This window comes from Coturnix japonica, chromosome 14 (genome assembly GCF_001577835.2).
Source record: "Coturnix japonica isolate 7356 chromosome 14, Coturnix japonica 2.1, whole genome shotgun sequence".
In the NCBI taxonomy this organism is placed as follows: Eukaryota; Metazoa; Chordata; class Aves; order Galliformes; family Phasianidae; genus Coturnix; species Coturnix japonica.
The window spans coordinates 6,460,795-6,488,702 of NC_029529.1; the positions used below are offsets into that span (position 1 = coordinate 6,460,795).

Consider the following 27,908-nt stretch of genomic DNA (forward strand, 5'->3'; position numbering starts at 1 on the left):
GCTTGGGAGGACATCAGCTCTGCTGGTCTCATGTGGGGCAGAACAGAGGTTTAGGGCTGCTGCACCCTGAGCTCTTTTCCCCCCCTGCATCCTCCAAGTGGGTCCTAACATTGGAACTAAGTACAAAATGAGGGTTTGGAAGTCATCTTTGTGCTTCAGGGTGCTGTAGTCAGGTTAGTGGATGGACATTTTGCCCTTTTCCTTTGTGGGCAGAAAGAGATGTTTCAGAGGTCTGAGAGGATCTGGCAGATGCTGCTGGAAATAGGGTTTGCAGCGTTGAGTATTGCAAAGAGCCACTGAATGTTGGTTCATCCGCACAATGTGTGCAAAGCAGTGACCTCTATGGACACACACAGCAGGTGCCTTGCTCCACTCCCATGGTGCATGCCATGTCCTCACTGCTAACTGTGCCAGTGGGAGAATAGGAACCATTTTAGAGGAAATACAAAAGAAAATGGCCCCTCTTGGAGCATTTTGTCCCCCAGGGTGTGGGGTCATGTCACACCCAATGCGGCATCTCCAGCAGAAAGCACTGCTCTTCATGGAACGCTCCCACATCACCACCTCCCCTTTATGTCTTGCAGTTGCAGCCATGCCGACGACCAACCAAGGCTGGCCAGAATCATTTGGCTTCTCTCTGGGTGGCAGCGGGCCCTGCTACGTTCTGTGGGTGCAGGAGGGCAGCAGTGCAGCAGCAGCAGGGCTGCGACCTGGTGACGAGGTGCTGGAGCTGGAAGGACAGCCCGTTGCCTCCCTGGGCTGCCCGGCATTGCTGGCATTAGCCCGGCGCTGCAGCTCTGTGCCCCCCAGCATCGGTGTGCTGTCCCGGCTGCAGCACGTCGATCTGCCCCCAGCCCCACACCTGGGCTTGCAGCTGGAGGGTGGCAGCCCGCTGAGTGTGGCCAGTGTGTCTCCTGGCTCCCCTGCTGCCACCTGCGGCATCGCCCCTGGGGACCTGCTGCTGGAGGTGGATGGTGTGGCTGTGCGTAGTGCCGAGGCGGCAGCCGAGCTGCTGGCATCCTGCAGCAGGAGAGCTCTGAGGCTGGGGCTGCTGCGGCCACAGAGGGATCTCAGCCCCAGCGCTGCTGCTGTGCGCATGGAGAGGAAGCAGAAGGCACAGGAGTTCAGCAAAAAGGTAAAGATGGGGCGTGAGGGGGGCACCCAGATGGAGCTCAGCACTGTGCTCCTCACATCCCATGTCTGGCACACCCATATGAGGACACCCAAACCAGGCTGCTGGGTGTGGACTCATGGAATTATAGGATTATTTGGGTTGGGAAAGACCTCTACAGTCATCAGTACCAGAGAGAAGGGTCCAGCACAAACCCATCTTTCAATGATTGCTGAGAGGACAAATGGGAGCTATGAAAAGCTTTGGGTGTGGATCCCAGGTGCTCGTTTTTGCTCTGTGGGACCACACCAACACTTCCTGAGTGCCCTCCTTCTGCCTGAGCATCCCCATGAAGTCCCACTGTTTGCAAAGGGAGAAACAGTGCTGCGATGACATCTTCACTGTGCTCCTGAATGCTGCCTAGCGGGTAATTTACCGAACATCACCCTGCGCTAATTATGAATTTGATCGCAGTTGTTTTTTTTAATCTTTCTAATTTCCATTTCAAAGCAGCCTTTTAAAATGCTGTTATGAAAATAACCAGGCTCGTGTGTTTTTTTGATCCCAAGCTAATACAGGAACAAAGCATTCCTAAAGAGATCCATGCACCAGACCCCCCCCTCCCTTGGTCAGCATTCCAATTACAGCCTCACACATAGGCATGGAGCTATGGGTTCACAAGCACTGTCCTGTATTCCTGTATGCAGATCCACTGCCTGCCCCTGCACTCTGGGCATGGCACATCAGCCCCAGCCTGGGAGAAAACATAACAGAAGTGGCCCAACATTAAGCTCACTGAAACGTCACATTCCTCGTCCTCACTGTGCTGGACCTTGAGACTGAAAAGTGCATAGAGCCATCCATAGGGAGCGGCTGCTGTTCTGTCCCAGATTCAGTAACCTTGAAATGTGCAGCACGTGGTGGCTTGTCACAAAGCTGGTGGCACCCAGCATCCATGGCAGGGGGATGGTTCCTGTCGCCTCCTCCTTGGTGGCTGTGGTGGCCCTGTGGGCTTCCCATGCTAGTGCCCCTGTGCAGCACTTACAGCATACAGAGCAATGGAACTGGGTATGTGCATGAGATGCCAAGTGACCAAAGTTTCACTTTCCTCATTACGTTGCTTTCCTTCCCATTGATTGCCTAGATGCTGCCCCTAGTCAGATCTGATCTGTGCCCCCGTACTCACACTTGACCCCTCTCAGTGCCCCTTTGTTCTGTGCTGCAGGTGGATGCCATCCTGGGGGACCAGCCTGAGCTCAAGGAGCAGGTTTTTGCCGTGCTGAAGCAGTACGCAGCTGAGCGGAGGGTGGAGTGCTTGGCCTGTGCCCTGTGCATGCTGCTCACCCAGGAGTCCCACCAGCACCTCATTGACAGCATCAGGTAATGCCTGGCTGATATTATCCATGCTGTCAGCCTGCCTGGTGGGGCTGTGGGGGAAGGATGCTCTGTGCAGGGTTGGGGGCCTGCTCCCACATCCTGGGGTGCCATGGTACTGCTCTGCTGGTGGTCCCCACCATCCCCAGTACCTTTCATGCCTTGGCAGATTGTCTGTATTGTGGGGATCTGAGCATGCAACCACACTGCTGTGCTGCTCTTGTTGTGTCCAAGGATGGGGACAGGGCCAGGAACAGCACGCGGGCACGTGGCAGGGATTACAGCCAGGCTGAGACAGTGGCCATTAGGGAATCAGGTCTCCATCTGGCCCCGCTCTGGTCCTGGCTTTCCAATTCCTGCTTTAATCAGTGGAATTGCAAGATATTACTGTTACCATAACAACATCCCTGTGCCGGGGTATCTGCCATGCTCTTGATGTCCTGCAATGGGAGGGTGGGTGCCCCCTGAAACCAGGAGCCCGTGGCACCCCCTGCTCCAACCCCACAGAGGGGCACCAGGAACCATCACCTGCAGAATTATATGGTGTTTTATTTTCCCCACAGAGGGGACTGCAGTAAGTTTCTCCATTTCCCTCTGGACCTGAGTCCCTCTGCCATGGGCACACTTACCCTGGGATGTCCCAGTCCCAGCAGTGGTGCTGCTGTCCCCATCCCAGTGTGCTTTCCCCCCCTGCCCAGTGTGTGAGGTTGGCATTGGGGCTGGGGAAGGATGCGTGGCGAATCGGGCAGCTCATCTCGGTTTAATGGAAATGAAATATTTAGCTTAGGGAAAAGATTTACCTCCTAATCTTAATGAAATGAATTGAAGGGAAAAAAAAAAAAGTTGCTTTGGAAACAAGGTTTCCCAGCTGAGGATGTGCTGGTGGGAGCTGCACGCAGCTCTGTGTTTGCTGTTTGTGCAGAACATGAGCTGCTTACCCCAGAGTCCAGCATCAAGAAGGTTTGCTGCTGAGCAAGTGCTTTTAGTGCTTTTAATAACTCACCCAAAGGTGTTGAGAAGCTCCCGTGTGTGCTGGATGTGTAGGATGCTGAGAACGTACTTGGGTTATTTACACAGGACTCAGGGCTCAGCCCCATGGCAGAGCTGCCCCAGACCCCCATGGCCATGCAACCCCCCCCAGTGCCCATGGCCCTACAGAGCAGGTGGGGAAACAGTGAGACCAACCCTTCCCACAGCATGGGGCAGGTGAGGGCAGTGCCAATGGGCAGGGAGGGAGGATGCTGGGGGGCAATGTGAAAGATGCTGGGGGTTCCCGGTGCTCCCTATGCCAGCAGCCCTGGGCTCCAGCAGACTGGCTGAGCATCAGGGTGCACGGTGGCAGCAGCGACAGTGACAGTGACAGTGGCAGTAGCAGTGACCCACTGGGGATGACCGTGTAGCTGTGCAGAGCTAAGCAGCCAGCACATCCCCGGTGCAGGTCTGATTGGATCTCTCCTGCAGCGCTGTGTTTATTTTGGGACCTGGCTGCCACTCGCCTCCTTCCCCGCGCATCCCCCTGCCCAGCTCTGTGCTGCTGTGCAATGTAACTCAAGACCCCCAGGCTCAGCACAGAGCTGGGACCTGGGGCTGCAGGCAGCGCTTCTCCTCCCACTGTCCTCAGGCTGAGCTTTTTAGAGTTGTTTTTTTTTTTATTATTATTATTATTTTTTTTCCCCTTCCTCTTCAGCTCAAATGGATTTCATCCCATTTGCCCAGAATTAAGCTCCCGCAGATTTTAATTTGCTGACATTTTCTTCATCCTTTGGGTTGTGGATAGCAGGGATAATGCACGTGCAGTGTCGGGTCTTCCCTGCGCGCAGATCCCCTGCCCATATGGTTGGTGGCTGTAGTAAAAGTGCACAGTTGTAGTTCTGCTCAGGAATGATGAACAACAGCGGCGCGGGGGGAAGATGAGCTGCCTCGGGTGAGTAACAATGGACCTTTCCTGGGATCCTAGGGGGCTGGGAGGGGAACGGCTGGAAAGCTGCTTAATTCCGGGATCTAGCACTGCAAAAAGGAGATATGTGAAGAGTTAATTAACTCTTAGCAGCTGTAGTGCATTGGAGCTGCTAATGCCAGAGGCTCTGTGGGGTGGGGGAGAGGGAGATCTCTCCTCACTTTGTGCCCCTGTGTCACCTGCGGGCACCAGAGCCCGGCTGTGACCCAGGGGTTCATTCTTCTTCTCCTTGTGTCTGCCCCACATGAGATGTTGGGGCAGCTGTGGGTCCTGGGGTTCAGCTCTTCTTCCTGGAATGTTTCCAGTCCAGGCAGAGCTGTGATTCAGGCAGGGAATTGCTCCGACTCTGCTCTGGGCACCTTGCAGTGCTGGGGTTGTTGACTCAGAGCCAAGTGATGCAGACAGGATCCTTGCTGCATTTCAGAGGTTAGGAGCTCACCGACACCATGTTCCCCTCTCTGTCTGCTGTGCCCTGTGCCCCCACGCCAGCAGTGTTCCAGTGTCCATGTCAGTGTTGTTTCAGCTCACAACGGTGGCACTGAGGTTTGAAACATGTTTCAAACAGATGGACAGCAGAACCGTGGAGCGATGAGCACAGATCTCAGCTCCCCTCATTGACCTTCAGTGTCCTAAAAGTTGCGCATGCCACTCCAGCTCCGATGCCCTGAGTACAGGCACCGTCCCATTAACCTGGATGCGATCAGCAGGATGTGCCCGTGTGCTGGTGTGCACCCCAGGTGCAGGGATCTGTTGGGTTGTTCAGGTTGCTGCCTGCTGTGGGGCTCCTGTAAGTCATTCTGTTGTGCTTTGCTTCAAGCAGAGCACAGTGATGCAGTTTGTTCCTTCCCAGCCCCTGGTGGGGGGCACCAGGCAGCCCCAGTGTCTCGGTGCTGCAGTTCTGCCTGCAGCCCCTTTGATCCCCAACACAGACAACATTGCTGCCCGCTGGGAGTTCTCTCCCATCTATTTGTCCCAACTTGTTTTTCACAGCAATAACATCACTTGGAGTCTCCCTGTATTAAAATGCTGCAGCCATCTGTGGCCACCTCTGGATGAGAAATGTCATTTTATCCATCAGGGTTTATACAGGACACACTGTACCACTGCCATGACTGCACACCCCCACAGGCAGCTCTTGCTGTGGTTGGGGATGGGGCACCAGCAGTGCAATGTGCAGCAGAGATGTGCTGTGGTGCAGGGCAGAACATCAGCAGTGCCTGGGGTGGGAGCCGGCTGGGGGGGCTGTGTGGTTCTGTGGTGGGGAAGGGCCCCATTCCCTCTAATGAGCTCTGTGGGCACATCTGCGGAACATCTGCGGCCCAGTGAGCGATTATTGACTGTTGGTTGCGGGGCTGGAGAGACAGCCCTGTGTGCACAGAAAATCCATGGTGGGAATGCACCGCTCTGTGCTCGGGGGCAGCCGTGGCCATCCCCCAACTCTGTGTGTGCTGCAGGGTGTGGAGTGACCCGGCTGTCCTGGTGTCACAGCACTGAGCACTATGGGGGTTCTAGGAGGGAGAAGCAGGCAGGGAGAAGTAGGTGAGCTCTGAGATCTGTGAGATGCTGCAACTGCTGTTGGATGAGTGAAGTTTGCTCTCAGGGCAGAGGTGTTTTCTGGCCTGGGAGCCATTTGTATGGCACAGTTTAGACATAACCCCAGTGTTGCTCGGTGTTTTCATCTCCCCTGGGATACACTTTCTGCACTAGGGATGCAATCAAGGTCTGCTCTTTGATAGCTGTTTTGAGGCAAAGCCATACATTTTTCATTCTTTCTTCTTTGCTGCCTGAAGATTCTCTCCTTTCTGCAGCTCCAAAAGCCTCACATCCTCTGTATCAAACGCCGTGTTTAAAGGCGGTTGCATTTGAAATAGAGGGTTTTATCTCCTATCCTTGCTGCCGAGCGTGGCTGTAGTACCCCAGGGAGAAGCAGTGCTCCACAGTGCTTTACATCTGCAGGAGAGCGGAGGTTCTGGTCCTGGTGCTGCTGCTGGGCCCCATGGCTGCAGGGATGGACCCAGTGGGTGCAGTGAGTGAGCAGCTCTGAACCCACGCAATCGCTGCTTTCCTTTAAGGTTTCTCACCCATTACGGCGGCATGTAATTTAAACAGAAGCACTTTAGAAGTCAACTAATTAGCACCAGCGAGGCATCCCTCCGGAGTTCGGCGCGAAGCCGTGCCCTCCTTTCTGCACAGCGTCCTTCCCAGAGAGATCCAGCTGGAAATCACACAGACCGCAGGGTTAGGGAAAGCAAAAAGGCTTCAGAGAGGAGTTTTGGGGCAGTGCTGGCACTGGGAAGAAGGCAGAGTGAAACCAGCATTGGGCACAGCGCGGGGCGAGGAGAAGGCACAGGGCTGTGCCCATCTGTCCCCTCTCAGCGTGCACGGCGGGCGCCAGGGTAGTGCCCACTGGCACTGTGCAGGGCTGGAGCCGGCGTCGTGGGCGTGAGCTGGGGCTGAGCCTCAGCTGCATGAGGAGCTGAAGCGTCTCCTTTTGTTCCCGCTGCACCTTGGACAAATGGGGAAGGACCGGAGCTTCTCTCGGCATTTTCGGTATGTCTGCACTCTGTGCTGCGCCTGAGGGTGGGTGCACCGTGTGGGGCTTGTGCTCCTGTGGTGTCCCTGTGATGCATGGCCATGCGAGAGGACCCTGCTGCCAGGGGAGCGAGGAGCTGGGGATGATGGGGTGAAGCTCAAAGGAACACTGGGGCTGGGGGCTGGGAAGTGTACATTGGGGTCTGTTTTGGTTCTGTGCACACAGCACAAAGGTGGGTCGGAGTGCTGCGGGGTGCAGAGCTTGTGGCTGGGTGCTGTAACCAGATGGTGCCTGTGGTGAGGGCATGGAGCCATGTGTGCTGCGGAGCGTGGCACAGGGCTCAGCACCCACCACAGCTCCTGGGAGGCACTGCCTGGGTCATGGGGTGAGATCTGGGCTGTGGGGCAGGAGGGAGTCCCTCACAGGTGCAGTGGGAATATCAATGGGGAAATAAGCTGCAAATGAACTCTCGTGGGTTTTAAAGAATGAAACGGACAAAGGCTGAGCTGTGCCAAGCATGCTGTGCCCAAGTGAGCATCAGAGCAGCTGGGGACAGCAGGGCAGGCTCTGCCGGCCGCATTTCCTGGCCCTGCGGGAGCACACGGCCCTTGGGGACATCTCCTGGCCTGGAAAATGCCCTCAATTTGTATTGATTCAGACTTAGTTCTGATGAAGGTGTCCTGGTATGATAGAGAAAAGCTGGCAGTGCTCTGCAGGGCTGGGTGCTGACAGAGTCACTGTTCCCAGGGCTGGGGACACCTCACCCGTCTGCACTCCAACAGGGAATGCAGACAGTGCTGACACAGAGCACAGGAGGAAGAGGAAAGGGAGGAAGGCAGGAGGTCAGTGCTGGTGTCGCATCAGCCAACGCCACCCAAGTGCTGCCTGGATGGTGGATCACTTGTAAAGGACAGATCTGAGCACTCACCACTTTACATGCCATTGAAGTTCTAAAACACCTCCCTGCAGGGCTCTGAGCAGTGCTGTGCCCGTCCCAAGGATGCTCTGCAAAGGGTTTTCGAAGAGGAAAATCTTCTGTGCTCTTTAATAGGATTATTATTACTATCACTAAGCTCCTCTTCCTGATAGCACTAAGTTTCACTGCTAGCACTGAGTCCACCCAGACTCTGGGACCGCTTTGAGCTTGCAGTGCGTTGCTGCTCCACTCTCTTTTCTGTCAGTCTGCAGGAGAAGGAACCACCCCAGCAAAGTGGGGCAGCCCTACAGGAAGCTGTGGGACCGATCTCATTCGCCCAGCTGAAATGAGAGTAGAGCAGCTCTGCCCCAGCCACTGCCGCCTGCCTGCAGCTGGGGAGCTGCTTATTAGAAGCATTGTGCTCATTTCTCGCTGCATTTCTCATTGTTGCCTCATCACAAATTGGCTGTGAATTGTGCCAGTGTGTTCACTAGTTTTAAATTATCACCTGACACTATGTGTGAACATCTGTCGGCCTCGGGACCAGGTGAACTCTGCCTGCTCGGGCCCAGCAGGAGGGCACGGGCTGTGCCATTGGGCTCAGCCTTTCCCTGGGGTCATACAGCCTTGTCCTGGTCTCAGAGGTTTGGGTCCACTCTCCTCCTCCAGCTCCAACCCGGCTTTCAGATTCCTTTGGAGGAGATGCCCCAGTGATGGGGACCCCCCAGCACCCTCAGCCCCGATCGCTGCATTCTGCTGTGGGTCAATGCCACTCCATAAAATGCAGTCCTGATGTGCAAGGTGGTGACACCACATCCCTGCTCCATGCTAATGTAGAGAGCATGTCCATGGGACGAGGTGCATGCAGTAAAGAGTGGTGCCAGCAGTGCTGTGTACAGAGCGGGCACAGCTGAGGCAGTGAGATGCAGTTTGGGTGCAATGATGGGAGTTGCTATAGAAACATCAGGAGATAACAGCTCCTCCGGAAGCCCCTAAATGTGCAAATGGAAAAGGTGGGAGGAGATGAATGGGGTGTCAGTGTTTCACAGTTGTGATGGGAAAAGGAAAAAAAGAGAGGAAGAAAAAGCATCTCCATGCATTGCAGCACGGGAGGTGTGCGACACACCAGACAAGTGTTGTGGGGATGAGCAGGGCGGACATGGGCAGGGAGGGCCATGTGGGGACACTGAGCACCTCGCTGGGGTCCTGCAGTGTGTGTGGGTCTGCCAGGGTCCTTGGGAGCAGCCTGTAACAGGGATGAAGGCAGAGAGAGGTCTTCTATGGCTGCTAGGCCGTAGTTGGGTGAAAAACAACTCATGCAAGGTTTCAGCTGCGCCTTGCCATTGGCTCACCAGGACTAGTAGCTGATAGGATCTGGGATGGGGCATCAAGGAGGAATGGAGCTGTTGCAATTGGTCTTTGCATAATGTGGTGCTGCAGAGGGCTCTGACCTCCTCACCCTGTGGAGCTGTGCATGGGGCAGGGCAGGAGATGCAGCCAGCATCCATGGTGTCCCCATGTCTCTGTATCCTCAGCATCCCATGTTCCTGGTGTTCATAGGCAGTGCTGAGGCTGAGGGCACACAGGGGATTGGAGTTCTCCTTTTCCAGAGCTCTGTGCCATGACCCCCTCAGTCCCATCCTCGCTCTGGTTTCCTTGTCCCTTTTCCAGGATTTTCATCCCCAAGAAACACCGTCAGCGCTTCGATGAGGTGGTGTCACAGAGCCTGATCAGCAAGTTGTGCCGCTCCAAGAGTGAGCAGCACAGCAACCGCCTGCGGCGCAGCCGGAGTGAGGACCACCAGGAGCGGCTGCTCGTGTCCACCCGTGCCAGCTCTGTGCCCCGCAGCCACGAGGAGCTCAGCAAGAGCCTGCGGAAAACCACCTCGCTCATCACCAGCAATGTGGCCTCAGGGGCTGCCCGCAGGTAATACGGCTCCTGGGTGCTGCCAGGGTGGGTTTGGTGTGGGTGACAGCATGGGGGAGATGCTGGGAATGGGGATATCTTCTGTGCACAGGATGGGTGAAATCCTCCTGGGATGAGCACAGACCCTTCCTGCTTGAAGGGTGGGCAAGTTTGCATTCCACATCCCAGCTCTAGGTCACCTTTTCTGTCCCCTTGCTGTTGCAAAGCTGTGTAGGGGGGTGGGCTGGCACTCAGAGGCTTGAAGGGATGGTGGCATGCTGGGCAGGTTGCAGGATGCCTGACCACGCCAGTTGGGATGCGGGGTGCTTGGCCTCTCTGATGGCACGCAGTGCCAAGCACACAGCAGGCTGCACATGTCCCCCTGCCCTGCCCCAGTGGTGTCTGGGTGCCAGGCAGCAGCAGCAGGAGGAAGGCAGGACACGGCTGAGCAGGGGATTAACCCACTTCCCACTGCCCAGATGGCCAGACCCCTGCAGCTCATAGCACAAAGCTGCCCTGCTGCACTGGCGCTGACTGCCGCTGTGCTCCCAGCTTGTCTCACAGACAAGCAGAGCAGGTTGGGGTCTGTCGGGGGGCAGGGACTGCTCCTGGGGAGGCCCTGTGCCACTGTGGGTGCACAGAGTCATTACCCTTCCTCCATCTGTTACCCTCAGGGTGTTCGGCCACAGCACACCTCCCCAGGACGAAGATTTGTTGCTGTGACTTTTCCAAAGTTCAGTTCCAACATATCTCTCTTTCTCTGCCAGCATAGAACTAACCCCTATAGTGGTTTCCTGGTTGTGAATGGTCTCAGTGCTGTCACCTTCCCCAGGAACCTCTCAGTGGGAAGATTTCCCGATGCTCTTTCCAACATTTCCTCACTGAATTTCATTTTTCTCATCAGACTTTAGGCCCTTTTTCCCCAGAGTCTCTCTTACTCTATGTAATGTATTATAGCCCGTGCTTCACTTTAAAAACACATTTGATTTGGAGCCCTGGGCTGTGTTTTTATGAATGCAGTAATTAATAGAGCATCGATCAATGCTCACAGGCTCTGCTCTTCCAGCTCCCATCTCCAGCGTCCCCACCTGCCCTGTGCTTCAGTCTTCACATTAATGCACATTCAGCTTTAGCTTGCAGAAGCTGTAACTGGATCTAAAGGTCCCAGCAGAGACCCCATCTGCTCAGTGGCCACAGTAGAAGCTGTACTTGTCCCAGAGGTCTGCACGGGGGGTCCTTTTGGAAGGCACCAAAGGGACACAGTGAGCAGCGCAGGAGATACCCAGGCAGAGGGGCTCTGGTGGGACTGGGGAAGGAAACAAGAACCCAACATACGTCGTGTTGTGACGACAGTTTGATTTTCTACCTGCAGGACGGTGCGAGTTTATAAAGGCAACAAAAGCTTTGGCTTCACGCTGCGTGGACATGCACCAGTGTGGATTGAGTCTGTTCTGCCAGGTAAGAATCCTGTGGGCCACCAGGCTTGGACCAACCCATCTATCTATGGCCTGAAACAGAAGTGTTAAGTGTTTGTTGCATGCTAGAAAATAGCTGAGGAGCTTTACAAGGCTGCAGGGTCCCTGAACTGGGGCAGAGTGGGCACAGAAGGGATGGGACAGACCCCAGCCTGGGGGCAGCAGCTGCAGCCCCATTCCTTCACTCTGTCTGCAGGGAGTCCAGCTGAGAAGGCTGCACTCAAACCTGGAGACCGAATCCTATTTCTCAATGGCCTGGACATGAGGTGAGTGGCTCTTAGAGGGGGTGGGTGCAGGGGTGTTCATCGCTCACCCTCATAGAATGGGAGCCAGAGATGGGCATCCTTCAGAGCTATCTGCTCTGGGATGTGAGGGATGTCACCCCATATAGACACCTCCAGTAATATTCTTTCATGAAAACTGAATATCAGAGGAGTATTTCAGCCCAGCCTTGCTTGTCCTTTTACATCACTAATGCAGTGGCAGCAGCCTGTATTTCACCAGGTTGGGCTTTCTGCAAAGAAAAGCAAGAGCAAAGGGTTAGGATGGGCTACACGATAAGAGAGAGTGATGAATATTTAAAGGTTAAACATCTGATGCTGCTGCTGGCAGTGCTGAGGATCTCACATTTCAGCTGATCCAGCAAACTGTTGGCTGATGCAGCAGCTCCAGAACTGAGCATACTCACCCAGAGGCTGTTCTCTGAGCCCACATTGAAACAGCAGTGCCCCGGGTCAACCCATGCCCTTCCCAGGGATGTATTTCCCATCCACTTTGCATCCTCTCCATGCAGAGTAAGGACAGGATGAATCCTCCATCTCTGTGGCCTAAATGTGAAGTTCACCTGCTGGGGCTGTGGGTGCACACCCTGCACCCATTGCTCACTGTGGGTGCACACCCTGCACCCATTGCTCACTGCGGGTGTGGTGAAGCAGCATGATCCCCAGACAGCACAGCTGAGATCCAGCAAGAACTGAGCCAGGGAGCTGCAACCGGGGCATAGTAGGGGCTGCCTGTCTGCAGGGAATGGGGTGACCCTGACCTCTGTGCCTTGCAGGAACTGCTCTCATGACAAAGTGGTATCGATGCTGCAGGGCAGTGGGGCGATGCCCACCTTGGTGGTGGAAGAGGGCATCGTCAACTTCTCCAGTGGTAAGTGTGTTGTGGAGGGGGTGCCCCAAGGGGCAGGAACCCCAAATTCAGGAGTTCCTAAACTCCCTGTGCCCAGGGGGGAGCTGCCAGTACCCGTGGGCTCGGGGCACTGAAGGCACTGGATGCTGCTCCCCACTACCTGCAGGGCTGCTCCTTGGCTTTCTGCCGTCAGGCTGTATCCTTGGCTTGGACACTGCCCAGCAGCTCGTTGCGCTGCGTGATCGTCCTTGACAGCCCTTTCCAGTGTCCTTCACATGCAGTCTGTGCTGTGTACTTGACCGGAGTAATCCAACCCTGTGCATCCATAGTCACTGTGCAGCTATCACGGCTGTGTGTGGATTGTGCTGTGCAGAACTGCTGGCATGAATAATTCAGCTTGCTGCTGGGAGTGAGCCGGTGGGAGCGGGTGGTGCGTTGTGTCAGTGATTGCTGTGAGGTGCAGGAACGTGGTCCTGCAGAACTCACAGCACTGTGTTCCCAATGCAGGGAGAGGGGCAGTGCGGTATGTGGTGCTGTTGTGTGATGCATAGGGCTGGGAACTGGTGACTGGATTGTCCCTCTGGAGCAGTGAGGGCTCCCCTGAGCCTCACGTTGGCAGCCCTGTGCTACCCACTCGTTTGCATTGCCCTAGAAACAAAAGCAGGAGTCTCAGTGCTCATCAGTGCACAGCAGTGGCACTCAAAGCCCCATGAAAGAGGACAAGGCAGGATGGCACAGTGAGCAGATCTGTGTCAGTACAACTCTTGTCATCATGCTGCTTCCCAGAGACCAAAATCTGTCTTATTTTTCCTGAGGTAACCACCCCTGTGCCAAAACACCGTGATTTGTGTTTCAGTGGAGCTGAGGTGCCTGTGCTCTGAGCATTCCCTCATCAGAGGGATTTCAGCTGGAGAACAAAGGTGCAGCAGGTGTGAGCAGTCTGGGCTTCAGGCAGGGACTGGGGACACAGGCATTGGCCCGAGAGACCTTGACGAGGCCAAGCAAACCCCCATGCCATGCTTGCAGGGAGCTCAGTGCAGGCAGGGCATTGCAGGACCCCCATATGCAGGTCATGGCTCTGCTCCCCACTTGATTTTCAGGCTCCTGGGGGCACGCAGCAGCCTCAGTGTCCTCTTGCCCTGCCCAGGCTATGATCGCAGCCAGCCCCTCTGCCTGTTGAATTCTCTTTTCTCTCTGCCTGCGCCTTGCAGACTCTGACTCTGCCGACTCCCCGACCAGCTCCTCTGCGCTCACCTCCCTGCAGTGGGTGGCAGAGATCCTCCCCTCTAGCATCAAGATTCAAGGGAGGACCTTCAACCAGCAGCTGGAGCACCTGCTCACCCCACCTGAGCGCTATACCATCTGCAAAGCGCTGGAGAGCTTCTTCCAACATCGGTAACTTCTTAGTGGTGCCGTTCCCTTAGCGCCGGTAGTGATGGCTGCAGCAGGAACAGTCCTGCAGCAGCACAGCCCTCAGCCTGCAGGCTCAGAGACAGGCTCTGCTGTCTGCTCTCTCCAGCTGTGCGTTTTTCTCAGGGTAAGAGCTGAGCAGGAGCCCATCTCTCACCAGGTGTCCTGCCTGCAGACAGGGCAGCACGGTCACCTCCTGCCATACGGTGACCTCATCCCCTGCAGCACAGGCTTTCTTGCTGCCTGGCTGTCCCCATGATGTCCGCAGGTTCTGTTCCACTTCTCTGATCTCACCGGGCTCCATTCCCAACTCCTTGCTCTTCTCAGCATTTCTCAGCAGCAGAACATCTGCATAGCCCTCATCCCCCAGCTGCACGCATTGTGCCCTGCTGAAACCCAGCCTCAGGATGTGCCATAGCAACCTTGCTCTCTGTCCTTCATCTTCAACCTTCCAACAGGGACGTACCACCTCTCAGGGCACTAGGAGACATTCACTGCCCCTTCCCACAGCTGCTCAGCACCTGCTCTGGGGATGCGCTGCTCAGAGCCAGGCAGGTCCTGATGCTTTCAAGCAGCGCTTTTTTTCTATACAGACAGATTAGGATCTCAATCCTGTTTTGCAACAAAATGCAACAAACCCTTCTGTATTTAGGTCACTGGCAGCGATAAGCTCCCAAGGAGCATTGCTGGGGCTGCACCAACCTGATGTGTCCAGAGTTGCACCCAAAGCTTCAGGTGCTGAATTGAGCTGCTGGAATCCCCCAACACCAGCTGAATGAACCCACTGGGGACCAGCAGTCAGCACACTACTGTGATAAAGCAGAAGTCATTGCTTAGAGTCCCCCTGAGATTGTGCCTGCAGGATTCCCTTCTGCATGGCTGCAGCCTCTGGCACCTGCAGATGGGAAATAAGACCCAGCCCAGGGGGTTCTGTGCTTGGAAGCATCTGGATGGGAACCTGAGCACTTGGAGCACACTGAGCTCAGCAAACCTAGACCAAACCATCTCACATGTAGCTGCTCCAATCCATCACCTAACAGTGTGCCTTCCCCAGTTGTGACCTGTGCCTGCTGTGGAAGGGCAGGTGAAATCCTCAACATGACATTTCTGCTGCTTGCAAATGACAGCACTGCCCAGCAGTGAGCACAGGAGGGAGTCAGGATGGTCTTGCCTTGTCTGGTACCACAGAAAAGGCAAAATACCCACACATAGAGAACAGCTCAGCAGATAAGCACCATCACCCTTCAGCTCTCCTTAGCATCAAGACAACAGATCTGTTCCTACATACAAAGTCCTAAATACAAAGCTTTCTATATGGAGTTCTTGCTATTGCTTCTATATTAAGGCTGCAATAGTTGCAGTGATTTTAACCACTGCTTTCTGCCTGAGTTTATTGGTAGAAAAACGTCCTGACCCAGCCTTGCTCAGCTGAGACCCAACTCTTAGAGCCCAGTCCCCCTGGGACAGCCTTCTTTCCCTGGGTGTTTCACCCTCCTCACCACATCGGGCACTCAGCTCCATTATCCTGAGCAGGCCCTGCACTGCTGTTACCCCACACAGCATAGGACAGAGCCCTCATCCCAGCTGCCCACTGCTGCCCAAACCTCAGGCCTTACCAGAGCATTTCTATGTCCTGGTGCTCAACCACCTACCCATCCATCCATGCAGCCCCATATATACTCACACAGCCTCTTACAGCAGGCTTTATGGTCTGGTTGCCAGGTGCAGCCATACCCTGCAGGTTGCTGTCCCTATCAGCCCCACTTGCACATCCCCACTCCCCCCACATCTCTCCAACCAGGATCTGTCCCTTGCCCACAGCTCTGCTTGTAGATGACCTGGGGTGCTTTCACCATTGATAAGGCAATCCCAGCAGCTGAGTTGCAGGCAGATCGGGAGGTGCAAAGCTGTGTGCTGGGGCTGTGCAGCTCAGGATGCACTCACTGCCCAGCCCTCTCTCTCCCATTTTGCAGGAACATTGACACTCTTATTGTGGATGTGTACCCGGTGCTGGACACACCAGCCAAGCAAGTCATTTGGCAGTTTATCTACCAGCTGCTGACGTACGAAGAGCAGGAGCACTGCCAGCAAAAGATTGCCAGGTTTCTTGGTTACAAATCCTTGGCAGGTGAGAGGAAAGCTCCAGCTCCAGCAGGGATGTGCTCAGGGAGTGCACGCTACCCAGTGCAGCCAGTGCTGTGCTCCAGCTCCTGCTAATGACGAGGGTTTGCTCTGTGAATGTTGGGCTGAAGGTTACTTCTTTTTCTTTTCTGTATAGTTTTGGAAGGGCAATTGCATTGAGAGCAAACATGGCAGCGGTTTGGTTGCAGAGGTCGTCTGGGGGCAAAGGGTGCCAGAAACTCTCAGGCTGTTAGGGAGCTCCGAAAGGAATTGGTGCTCAAAGGGCAGCGTTCAGATAACAGGACAATGAGCAGTGATGGCAGTGGGGACTGTGGGATGCCTGCAGCCATGCACAGCACCTGCAGTGAGCACCCAGGACAAAGTCTCACCCCAGTAGTGCTGGCTCGGAGCAGCCATGTGCTGTTGTCACCATCCCTTATTGCTGCACCAGCACGCAGCTGGGCCTTGCTGGGATTATGGGCTTTGCACTCAGACAGCGGAAAGGGGAGGGCAAATTCAGGCTGAAACGTTTTAATCTTTGCATCTGAGCTTCTTAATTGCTTCCAAATTCTTCTACTCCAGGGCATTAGTGTTTTTTTGATATGTTTATTTTAGACTCGGTGACAGTAAAATGGCATGAAAGAGATGTTTGGAGAGAGGCTTTGGGGACAACATTGTTGTTTTAGCACAGCATTTCCTCTCACAGGAGGCAACAGCAAAGCAGTCCTGCTGCAAATACCCCTGCTGTAGGCTAATGGTATTTGCTCATCCAGTTTGCACTCAGTTACCTCTGCTTTGGTGTGTGCAGAATCATGCCCCGATGTACCTAACTGCTGTATGTTCCCAAGAACATAGACCCTAAAAATGGAGTTTATAAACTTCTGAAGATCTCGGGGGGAAGTCGATGTGTGTGCAGCTGACAGCTGTGTGCCAAGAGTGCCAGTGTGTGCCCCCAGCCCTGGCAGAGGATGGCACTGAGTCCCCCATGGCCCGTCCCCCTCTGCTGGCTGCTCCAAGGCTCCCACCCTGGCAGCAAGGGGCAGTCTGTTAGTGCTGCTTGTTGTTCTGGTTCATGATGTGTGTCCATGCATGGGAGCATGCCCAGAGATCCATGAATTTGGGGTGATTCTCCCTCTGGGCTTCTACCAAACTCAGTGGCATTCTCTGATGTCTGTGTCTATCAGTGTGTCTGAACACCAGTCCATGGGACACCTGTCATACTGATGCTCCAGTATCCCCGTCCTGCTGTGGATCTAAGCCTCTGAGTCATTGTACTACCAGAATGGTTCTCCCAGGCAGTGTTTCAGCACTGCTCCCACTGCCCTGTGTCCCTTGAGGGCAGGTGGTTATGGCTGCACTCCTCTGGACCAGCAGGACACCAACCCTGCTGAGAAAAGAAGCAATTCCAATTCTCCACTCTGCATTTGAAACCTACTCTGCTTCCTGGCAGCAGCTTGGGGATGGGGAAAGCTGTGAGCACAGCTGTTGCTGAAGGGCTGGGGGCAGCCCTGGTACCAGGAGTGGGGCACGGGGGGGTCTGGTAGGTCTGTGCATGTCTCACCACTGTGTTTTCTGCTGCAGCTGAGCCCGAGGCAGAGGAGCGCTACCGCAGCTCTGTGAGAGGGGCATCCTTGTGCAGGAGCAGCCTCCGGACCAACCGACCTGAGGAAGGAGGGGCTGCAGGTGGGTGTTGTAGGGTTGGGGTCTTGCAGGCTGCACCCAGGTGCTCTGGCCTGTGCTGGCATCCTGACCTGGGCACAGCTGGTGGGAGGAGATGGAGGCCAGCATGGAGCCTTTGGAAATCAGTATTTCTGAAAGAGTTAAGCAGTTCCAATAAGAAGCCTCATGGGCTGATCTTGAACACCGTTTCCACTCCCCTCTATTGTTCAGAAGTGAAGTGCAGGGGTAAGCCATCCATGGGGTTTGCAGTAACCAAAATCATTCCTCTCCTTCAGCAATGCCCACATCCCCAGTGCTGCTGGTTCCCCCCTCTGGGACCATAGGCTGCAGCTCCCTGTGAGCTGTGTCATACAGCACCAAGTTCATAGGCAGAACAGCATCTGCGAAACACTGTGAGGAAAGCAGATCGTAATGGCACTTTGTGACTATTGATGAAATCCATTCTTGGCTCAAACTGTCCCTCTTTTCAAAGGAGAACCCACATATCCCCCTTTGTCTGAAAGCTCTGTCATATTCTCATTTTATAGACTGAGCACACGGATGTCCATGGGTCAGGGCTGTGGGGGCATGTACAGGATGGGCTGCTGACAGCACTATCTCTGTATCCCAACAGGTCAAAGCGACACCGTGGAGGTCCCAGTTCGGCTGATCCCTGGAGAAAGGCAGGCTGGTGACGGCACGTCCCTGCCAGAGACACCCAACCCCAAAATGGTGCGGCCACCACCTGCGGGCAGCACTGCCCCGGAGTGTGGGATCTCTGCTCTCACAGGGAGCATCACCAGATCCCTTCCATGTAAACACTGGAAAGCAGATAGAAGGGAGAGCAGGAGGGATGTGTCAGCATGGCAGCACTGCTGTCTGTGCCTGGCAGCATCCCTGCCCTGGGGCTCTTCTCTGGGCAGTCAGCTTGAATAGCACTGGGGGTCTTTTTTAGCCCTGAGAGTGGGAGGCTGCTGAGTGGGGGAGCTCCAAGAAAGGCAAAAAAGCATCAGGACTGGATGGTGCAGTCCTCTAAAGAGTGAAAGATGGGGGTGGTTGAGTCCATGGTGTGTCACAAGCCATGTCTCGATTCCAGCAGCTCTTTGCCCTTTTTCCCCCAGATGTCAGCTGTCTATGCAGAATTGGAGAACCGCCTGCTGGGCAGCTTCGCCAGCAAGGTGGGCAATGCTGCCCTGCACCAAGCATCACCCCCAGCCCCCGACCCAGCACATGCTGCAGGTAGCACCCGATTTCCCTCGGCTCCAGAAAGAGGCAGACGCGGGGGGGTCTCCATTGGCAGCAGGAACCGCCCGGCAGCGCCCTGTCCCGTAGGTGCCCGCAGATCAGGTGTTCCTGTCTCATGGCCAAGTGACCCACTGGCCGCCCAGCAGTGCTACTACCGCCTGCACAGCAGCCTACAGTCCCCGAGCAGCACCGAGTCCAATCCCTATGTCAGCCTGGACAGCAGCCCGGCTCCATCCCCCCAGCACCGGCCCTACCAGCTCAGCCCGCTGTCGCGGCGCAAGAAGCTCTTCACCTTCTCCAGGCCGCCACGCAGCCGTGACACCGACCGCTTCCTGGATGCACTCAGCGAGCAGCTGGGACACCGTGTCACCATCGTGGATGATTTCCTCACCCCCGAGAATGACTACGAGGAGGTGAGATTGGTGCTGGGAATGCTCCATCAGCCTTTTCCCATGGGGGCTCAAAGCATCCCACCATGGCTGAAGGGAGCATCCTTCATCCACTCCCTTCTTTCCCCCCAGATGAGCTTCCACGACGACCAGGGCAGCTACGTCACCAACGACGTCAGCAGCAGCGAATACATCAGCAGCAGTGACGAGGGCAGCTCCCTCACCTACTCCACGCTGTCAGACCACATCCCCCCACCTCCGCTCAGCCCCCCACCACCACCACCCCCTCTTCAGTTCCATGACCCCCAGCCTGTCCCTGCCAAGGCTGAGGCACCAAAGGCCAGCACCTCTCCTGCCCCCAAGCCCCTGGTGGGCCACCTGCACCCTGTTCCACCTCCGCCGCCCCCCCCACCACCCCCACCTGTGCCCTGTGCTCCCCCCCTGCACCGGGGGCTGCTGCACCGCCGGAACGAGACCAACCACATGAGTGTCAAGAGGCTGCGGTGGGAGCAGGTGGAGAACTCGGAGGGGACCATCTGGGGACAGGTATGGCCTGGGGGATGTGAAGGGGTCACATGGGGAACTGCAAGTGTGGTTCACAGCACTGATGGGGAGAGCATGGAGAGCACATGGGGGCAAAGAAGGGGCAAGGAGTGAGGCTCAGTGCTATAATCCTTTGGCACCATGGACCTGAGGCAGTGAAGGGCTCTGGGGGTGGATTCAGCCTTGGGGGCTCAGCCTCCAGCACTGATGGGGCTCATCTTCCACCCACAGTGTTAGTTGGACAGCTTTCAGTGGGGAGGGGGCACAGTGCCCACCTGTCTGCACAGCAGGTTCCCACCTGCTCCTCCTTCTCTTGCAGCTCGGGGAGGACTCGGACTATGACAAGCTGAGCGACATGGTCAAATACCTCGACCTGGAGCTTCATTTTGGGACACAGAAGCCAACCAGTAAGTGACAAAGTCCCTGGGCAGGTCCTGGGATCAGCCTGAGAGGGGCACAGTGCTCCATGGTCACCAGCCATCGCCCGACTCCAGCACCTGGCAGACAGCACCATTCACACACAGGGTGCTGGAGTGCTGGCACTGCAGACTATTAAGGTGAAGACGGTTTCGCTGTCTCCCTTAATTCTCTTTGCTGCCGTTATCTGTTTTCTCTCTGCATTTCCACCAGCCCGGGCAGCAGAGCTCCACTGTACTGTTCTGCTCTCTGCTCCCATGCTCAGTCAGCTCCACACGGTGCTGTGTGCCAACACTGCTCCTCATTGCCACCACGGGCCTGGCTTCCAACCTGCAGCACAGGTTGTACCCATCTGTAATGGGCTCTGCTTATTGCGGTCCGTGCACGTGTGTTGTCTGCACAAGGGGACATGCAGAATCGCAGCTCTGCTGCTCCCAAAGCTGAGCCCTCAAACAGCTGTGAACGCATTTCTCTGCCCACAGAGGGCACCACGAGTAACACTTTCTACATCTGTAATAACACTCAGCAACTGCAGCAGGTGGGCAGAGCCAATATCACCCAGCAGGTTCCAATGGGATGGACAGTGGGAGTGGGATGCTGTGTAACCCTTGCCAGGGGCTGTCATTTTGGGGATATTTCTGGGATTTTCTGTGTGTTTCACTTCTCGTTTTACCTTTTTCAGCTCCGAGTCCTCCATTCAGGAGATCTTTGAATCGCAGAATTCAAGGATTCCCGGAGCCATTGCCGTGTGCCGAGCATCAGTCCTCCTATCTCATTCATGGTTTCACTGTTTTCAGCAGTTTTCTTCCCGCTGGAGACAGCTGAGCCTGTCCTTACCCGTCATTAAATCTCTCAGTTTCTCTTCCAGAGCCAACTTTCATGCCTGAAACATTTAAAAAGAAAGACGTGGTCGAAATTTTGTCCCACAAAAAGGCGTACAACACATGTAAGTAAACATCATGGTGAATGTATCCCCAAACAGGCCCAGAGATGGGACCGGGGATGTAGAGATCTGGAAAGGTAAAAGGAGGGAGGCTACATGAGCACCATCCCATGAGCACAATCCCAGCACAGCTCCCCTGGTCTGAGCTGTCCTTGTCACCCAGCAAAAGGCCCTGCAGAACTGGGCTCAGCCTGGGCAGTGGGCAGAGGAAGGGAAAGACAGGACTGAGATGGGATGTGACTCATTGGCCTGGAAAGAGCTTGCAGGGCTGTGGGCAGGGCTCAGCTGCATATCTCAGGTGCTCGTGGTGGGACAGGGGCACGGTGGGGCCTGTGGGATCCCGGCATGTTGCCCTGCTGTTCTGGGGGTCTGCATGCAAAGCAGCACAACAGTCTGACCAGGGGCTGCAGGAGACAGCGATGCCCCAGGACTCCCTACAGCCTCTGCAGTGCCTTGGGGAGTGGAAAGCCCTCCATACTCTGAGCACTGATCTGTGCCAGCTTGGGTACATGGCTAAGTCCACACCTCTCGGTCATGCCAAACAGCCTGCCTGCCATGCCACTGACTGCATCCCTCCCTGCAGCCATCCTGATCGCCCACCTGAAGCTCTCACACATGGAACTACGACAGATCCTCATGACGATGGAGACAGACCGCCTGGAGCCTTCCCACATCAAGCAGCTCCTGCTCTATGCCCCGGATGGGGAGGAAGTGCAACGCTTCCAGAGCTACAAGGAGAACCCTGGCAAGCTGAGCGAGCCTGACCAGTTTGTATTGCAGGTGCCTGTGGGAGGGAGGTGCTCTGTGCAGCATCCAGGGGTCATCCCACTGAGTGCTGCAGGGAAGGAGAACAGGGCAGAAAGCATGCAGGGCTGTGATGCTTGGGGAGGAGGCTGGGGGCACCCACTGCAGGGACCTGTGAGTGGTGCCTGGGAGCTGGCAGCAGTGGATGTCCAATGGCCAAAACATGCCTCATTTTTTTACTGCACAATAAGGAGTGGCTTTGACCAGCTCTGGCTTACTTTCTGTTGGCCTGTGGGCATTGCCATAACACTCACTTTCCTACAGCATGATGCCATTTTTAAGTACAAGGAAAAACTTCTTGAACTTGACTGTGGTTCAAGGACAGCAGTAATTTCCTCCCCTTTTTTCTCTCAGATGCTGTCAGTCCCAGAGTACAAGATCCGACTACGCAGCCTTCACTTTAAGACCACTCTGCAGGAGAAGACGGAGGAGATCAAAGCAAGCTATGAATGCATTTGCAAGGCCTCTCTGGAGCTGAAAAGCAGCAAGAAGCTGGCGAAGATCCTGGAGGTCAGAAGCAGCCCTGCTGTGGGCAGCAGCCCATGGGGATCCCAGGGCTCGGGGCTGGCAGCTGTGCTTTGCCATGCTCAGTTGAGCTCAATGAGCTGCCCCAAATGATGGTGAACAACCTCAGCTTTGCTTTAAAAAGAATAAGTCAGGTGGGGTGAATGAGGACACAGTGTGACAAAATGCATTTCCAGATGAGAGATGAATTGCCATGAGGGCTCCTGGCCAGTGACCCCCAGCACCTCAGCTAACTGCTGGGGAGGAGATGCTGGTTGCATGTTAACAAAAAGCAAGTAGGAATCCAGAGCCCCAGGCTGGGCTCCACGTGCTCTGAGGTCCTGGCTGAAGACCCTGCAGTGCCTCAGTGCTGCAAAGCCACAGTGTGAAGAGTCAGAGCCTAAGGGAGGGGAAGAGCTCTGCTGGATTGCTGCTTTCTCTTTAAAGACCCTCTTAAAGATCCACACATAACATCTGCAAAAGGTTTTTGGGAGGGGAAGAATTTGCTGGGCAGCAGTACAGTCCTTACCCTGCAGACAGGGAGAGCTCAGCAGTCTCCAGCAGCTTTGGTCCTGCAAGGGATGATGCTGAGAGAGAAAAATCCCACTGTGCTGAAAGTGGCAAAAGCACCAATCCAGGCCAGGCCCAAATGCTGCAGGGAGGGAAGGTGCTCCTGGACAGTGCTAAAGTAAGCTGCATTCGTGCTACATCCTTCTGACCCAAAAGCAGGTACCAAGGGAGATGGGCACCAAGGGAGATGGGCACCAAAGGAGATGGGCACCAAAGGAGATGGGCACTGCCTGTGCTGCTCGGTCACTGTGGTTTCTCTTTGCAGTTTGTGCTGGCCATGGGAAACTACCTGAACAATGGGCAGCCCAAGACCAGCAAAACAACAGGCTTCAAAATCAACTTCCTCACAGAGGTAAGAACACAAAGCTCACTTCTCCTTGTGCAGGAGGCAGCATTGCCAGCAGCAATGCAGTGAGAGAGGAGCCTCTGTGCAGCCCGAGATGCTGGGTGCTTCCCAGACCTGCTCTGCATAGGGCCTCCTTCCTTGCTTTGCTTTGCTGCAGCTGAACACAACCAAGACCGTTGATGGGAAATCCACCTTCCTGCACATCCTTGCCAAATCTCTCAGCCAACACTTCCCAGAGCTCTTGGGCTTTGCCAAGGATCTTCCCACAGTGCCCCTCGCTGCCAAAGGTAATGGAACATCAGCACACGTAGGAGCATTTATACAGCCTCATGGTTCATTGTAAGTGTAGGGGAGAGGGTTTGGTGCGTGGTTGGGTATAGGACTGGCCATGAGCTGCTCACCATTGGCACAAGCCAGGTGGAATGGTGCTGAGTGAGAGAAGAAGGATGCAAAAGAATGAGCTTAACAGCAGGGAGGTCCCAGCTGACTGCTGGCTGCAGTGTGCTGTGTATGCTGCAGGTCCACAGTCCAACCATGGGTACTGCCCAGTCTGAGGATCACAGTGCTCAGTGAGCTGCCATAAAGATCACAGAGATCTTAGGTTCACCCTCTGCATGCTGACATGTGGGATGGCTGCTGGCAACTGTGGAGGTCCTCCTGGCAGCCCATCCCCTCCTGGGTGGTGAGCAAATTCCCCTGGGAATTGGTGCTGCAGGGGATAAATAAAGATAACTCAGGCCCAGAGGTGTAAGATTTCCCTAAATGAAGGTCTGTACAGGCAGCTTTCCCAGCTGGATTTTGCACATGGCCCTGCAGCTGTTTAAACCCAGGGCAGGGCAGAGGGAGATGTGCAGTGCCTGTGTTGGCAGCAGGAGGCAGCCAGAGCTGGGGATCATTGCCCACTCCTCTTCTCCTGCAGTGAACCAGAGGACGCTGACAGCCGACCTGAAGGACCTTCACACCACTGTTAGTGACATCCAGATGGCCTGCCACAACATGCCAGCCACTGCTGAGGACCGGTTCGCCATTGTGATGACCGTATCCTTCTGTAAAAGGGGCAAATCCCCAGCACAGCTTGCTGCCCTCCAGTAAAACCATTCAGTGGTCACTGTCTCTGCCTGGTAGCCATTAGAAGTGATGATGTCCATGCCAGGCCCCAGTCTGTGTGTTTTCCTTTACGCCATCCCTCCCAGTCCTTCCTGGAGAGTGCACAGCCTGCCATGCGCTCGCTGGACGACCTGCAGCACAGGGCCATGGAGGAGTTCAGCAAGGTGCTGTCCTTCTTTGGGGAAGACTCCAAGATGACAACTTCAGAAGCTTTCTTTGGCATTTTTGCAGAATTCATGAGCAAGTTTGAGGTGAGTTGTATTTCTCAAAGGCAGTCAGCAAACAGCAAGCAGCAAAACAGACATTTTTCCAACACCCAATGATCTTGAGGATGGTGCCTGAAGCAGGGGAGGGACATATTGCAGTGTGATCCCCACCTCACCTCATTCTTTGCTATTTGCTCTCTCCCCACAGCGGGCACTCATGGATGTGCAGGTTGGGGACAACCAGCGCAGCCCCAGGATGACATCCCCCCTTGCCTGGTGACAACACAAGGTGCAACAGTTCATTGCCAATTAAGTGCAATTTGCTCCCGTTTAGTTTGGTTGTAAATACGCTGCTGCCACCTGCTACCATCGAGCAGAACCGCAGGGGCCGGGAAGGCCTGGACACTGAGCACACACACAGATGGCTGCAGATGGAGACAGGGCTGAGGCACTGGTGCATGAAGGGAAACGCTGTGTTGGTTTGATGGCATCCTTCCTAGCATCCTTCATTTCCAGTGTATTGCAGAATCAAGGACTGCAGACACATCTGGGTGAAACCCCACTGCTCTGTGCTCCCATGGCACACAGTCCTGGCATCAGTGGTTGCTGGAGCCCTGTCCCTCATCCCCATGGCCATGATCTGTGTGGCTGTGCAAGGTCCCAGCCTCTCATGCAGGATGCAGCCCCAGTGTTCCACTTGCAGGTGCAAAGCCCTGATGCCAGGTGCCTGAGCTGGAAGCACCAGGGATGGGGTTCGCTTTGCAGCAATGCTGGGGCAATGGGAAGAAATGAGACCTCGCAGAACCCCGATGGCACAATATATAATCCTAAATGAGGATCCAGACTGGTTCTACCCAGCCGCCTGGGGGAGCAAGAAAAGTTCCACAGCCCTTCCTGGCCATCAGCTTTGCTTAAGGGTTTGTCAATGACTGACAGAAATCTTCCTGATAATCTAATATCATCAGCAATGGACTTATCTGAACTCACCAGGAGCCAGGAATCCCGGAGCATTTTGGTGCCTCCTTGGAAAGCACAAAATCATTGCTAGCTTAAAAACGAATTGGGGCCCTCTGATGCTGTGGTACTGCTCTGAGGGCAGCAGAGAGCAGCAAGAATGCACCCCGTGCCCTCTGGAACCCTCTCCCAGGGCTTGGGTCCCTTTGGCATGTGCAATGACTTGAGCAGTCCATGCAGGCTGTACCGGGGGCCTGAGAAGCATGAACACCCATCCTGCAGCAGAGGCTGATTGTTATAATCAAGTCAATTCCCTATGAGATGTCCCGGGACAAAGGGCTAGCAGCACCCTACGCTCCATGCACGTGCCTCCAGACCACGCAGCGCCTGTGAGCTTTGTGGCACAACACCGCAGCACGTTACCATTGCGAGGCACTGCTTGCTGCACAGCGCAGCCACTGCTGTGCATGTCCCACCCACCTGAGCCCCCCACTTGCCTAGGTGACTCTCCCCATGCTGATGCCAGAGTGAGAGCTCTTACCGTGCTGAAATACACAATTACCAACCGGTGCATTATTCATGGGAGACCTTATAACCATCAAATCTTTTGTTCTCAATATGTTTTTTTAACCCCTCTCCCCACTTGTATTCAGTTTATACAGCTGTAAGTGCCAGGCAGTTCCCAGCCTTGTGCTGTCAGAGCTCTTCTCTCCCCCAGTGATGGCGCAGTGCAATGCACGCTCATCTCCACTTTACATTGCGGATGTTCTCACTGCATTCAGGTTTGGGTTTTTGTTGTGTCCTTTTTTTTGTTGCTGTAAACATGTATTAAACATTCAAACCGCTGGGGGTTAATACGCAACTGTCATTAAACATGTGACCATGCTGTACATAGATTTTGCTATATGTTGTAACTTTCCAGGACAGCTGGAGCCCTGACCCCCCCTGGTATTTATATGTGAATATTTTCAAAGACCCAGAACTTCAGAGACATGGTTCTATCATTTGATAATGGGACTGTGTGTTTTCATGGGTCAGTCCCTACCTGATGCCTATGTGCTGTTCCCAAAATAAAGCTGCTGCCTTCTGCCTCCTGGCTGCACACCTCACTATCGGTCCCTTAACCTGCATTGGGAAGGTGCATCGTCTGACCCTGCTGTTGTAGGAAAAGTTGCTGCAGTCATGTAGAAGTTATTTGTGAGCAGAATTCAAGCCAGCATGATGAATATCAGCAGCAAATTCTTAAAATAGTAGGGATTTTTCTTTTTTCTGCAGCCCTCAGAAGAAAACAGCTGTGTGTGTGTATATGTGTGTGTGTGTGTGTGAGCCAGTGAATTGTTCCCTTCTGAGAAGGAATTCCTGGCTGCAGCTAAGGTGACGTCCTTGGGGCGATTTATCTCTCTTTATGCCACCAGCAGAGATAGGGGCCGGTCTGCTATCAGATTTCCTAGTTGCAGTTTAGCTTGTTTACAACCTGCTCCATGGCAGCTGCTCCCTGGGGGCTCTGAGCAGAGCTGGCACCAACCTGCGGGCAGAAGTCAATCCTGGGCACGTGCACATGCCCTGCCCAGAGCTTGGTGTTCCTTTAGTTGCCCTGCAAACTGCTGCAGACACTGTGTCCTATAGGCAGGTATTGAGTCTGAGCCTCAGCAACACACCATGCGCTCATTGGTTTGTTCCTGATAACTTCATGCATTAAGTAATCCTTTCCCAGCCCCTTGCAGTGGGTGGGGGCTCCCAGCCCTGCCCAGCCCATCCTCAGCACCGCAGCCTTGGCCGTGTGTTGCTTTCTTGGGGAGCGTGTCCTTGGGAAGGAACCAGCTGTGGGGCAGCCCCGAGGTGACCCCAGGCTGCACTTCAGATGTGTGAATATCCAGGGGGTTTCACTCTTTCCTGCGAGAAATAGGGTGGAAAGAAAGAAAGAAACGCACAATAAAGAGCAGCTTCAACAAAGCCATGGTGAAGTCCTGGCCACAGCTCCAGCTGGAAGACTGGATGGGATAAGCAAGCACCAGGATGGCCAGATGATCTCAAGAGGTCCCTTCCAACTCCAATGGTTCTATGATGTCTCCAAGCCATGCTGGAACGTCTGATTGCTTCTCCTCTGCACCTTGTTACAAGTGCTTTTTTCCTGAGAGCTGCCAAAGGGACAAACTGGAGTCTCAGTTACAGAGGTGAAGGGCTGGAAGTCAGAAAGTTGCGCAGCTTGGAGGTAGCACAGGGCACGTGGGTGCTCGTGTTATGGCCTCTCAGGTTCTGCGTAGTTCTAACACAACTTAGGAAATCCT

At 54.8% G+C, this 27,908-nt stretch overlaps 1 protein-coding gene across 1 annotated transcript; it reads left to right on the forward strand.

The window, feature by feature from the left end:
• The first annotated feature begins 291 nt into the window (after positions 1–291).
• On the forward strand, positions 292–26,786 carry GRID2IP (Grid2 interacting protein). The gene is made up of 22 exons (XM_032447692.1): positions 292–1,492; positions 2,310–2,491; positions 9,563–9,817; positions 11,169–11,254; positions 11,468–11,537; positions 12,329–12,423; positions 13,614–13,797; positions 15,786–15,940; positions 17,515–17,616; positions 18,227–18,324; positions 18,714–18,831; positions 18,925–19,250; positions 19,359–19,772; positions 20,089–20,176; positions 21,055–21,132; positions 21,713–21,909; positions 22,288–22,443; positions 23,273–23,359; positions 23,511–23,640; positions 24,273–24,391; positions 24,547–24,711; positions 24,875–26,786. Exons 1-22 carry the CDS (start codon positions 455–457, stop codon positions 24,944–24,946), a joined length of 4,215 nt encoding a protein of 1,404 aa, XP_032303583.1. The 5' UTR covers positions 292–454; the 3' UTR covers positions 24,947–26,786.
• Positions 26,787–27,908: the final 1,122 nt, after the last annotated feature.

Excerpts from the sequence above, each read along its gene's own strand:
- GRID2IP (XM_032447692.1), top strand. The coding sequence starts at position 455 with ATGGCCCCTCTTGGAGCATTTTGTCCCCCAGGGTGTGGGGTCATGTCA. Across the intron at positions 2,492-9,562 it reads CACCTCATTGACAGCATCAG|GATTTTCATCCCCAAGAAAC; the intron begins GTAATGCCTGGC and ends TCCCTTTTCCAG. Across the intron at positions 24,392-24,546 it reads GGTTCGCCATTGTGATGACC|TCCTTCCTGGAGAGTGCACA; the intron begins GTATCCTTCTGT and ends CATCCCTCCCAG.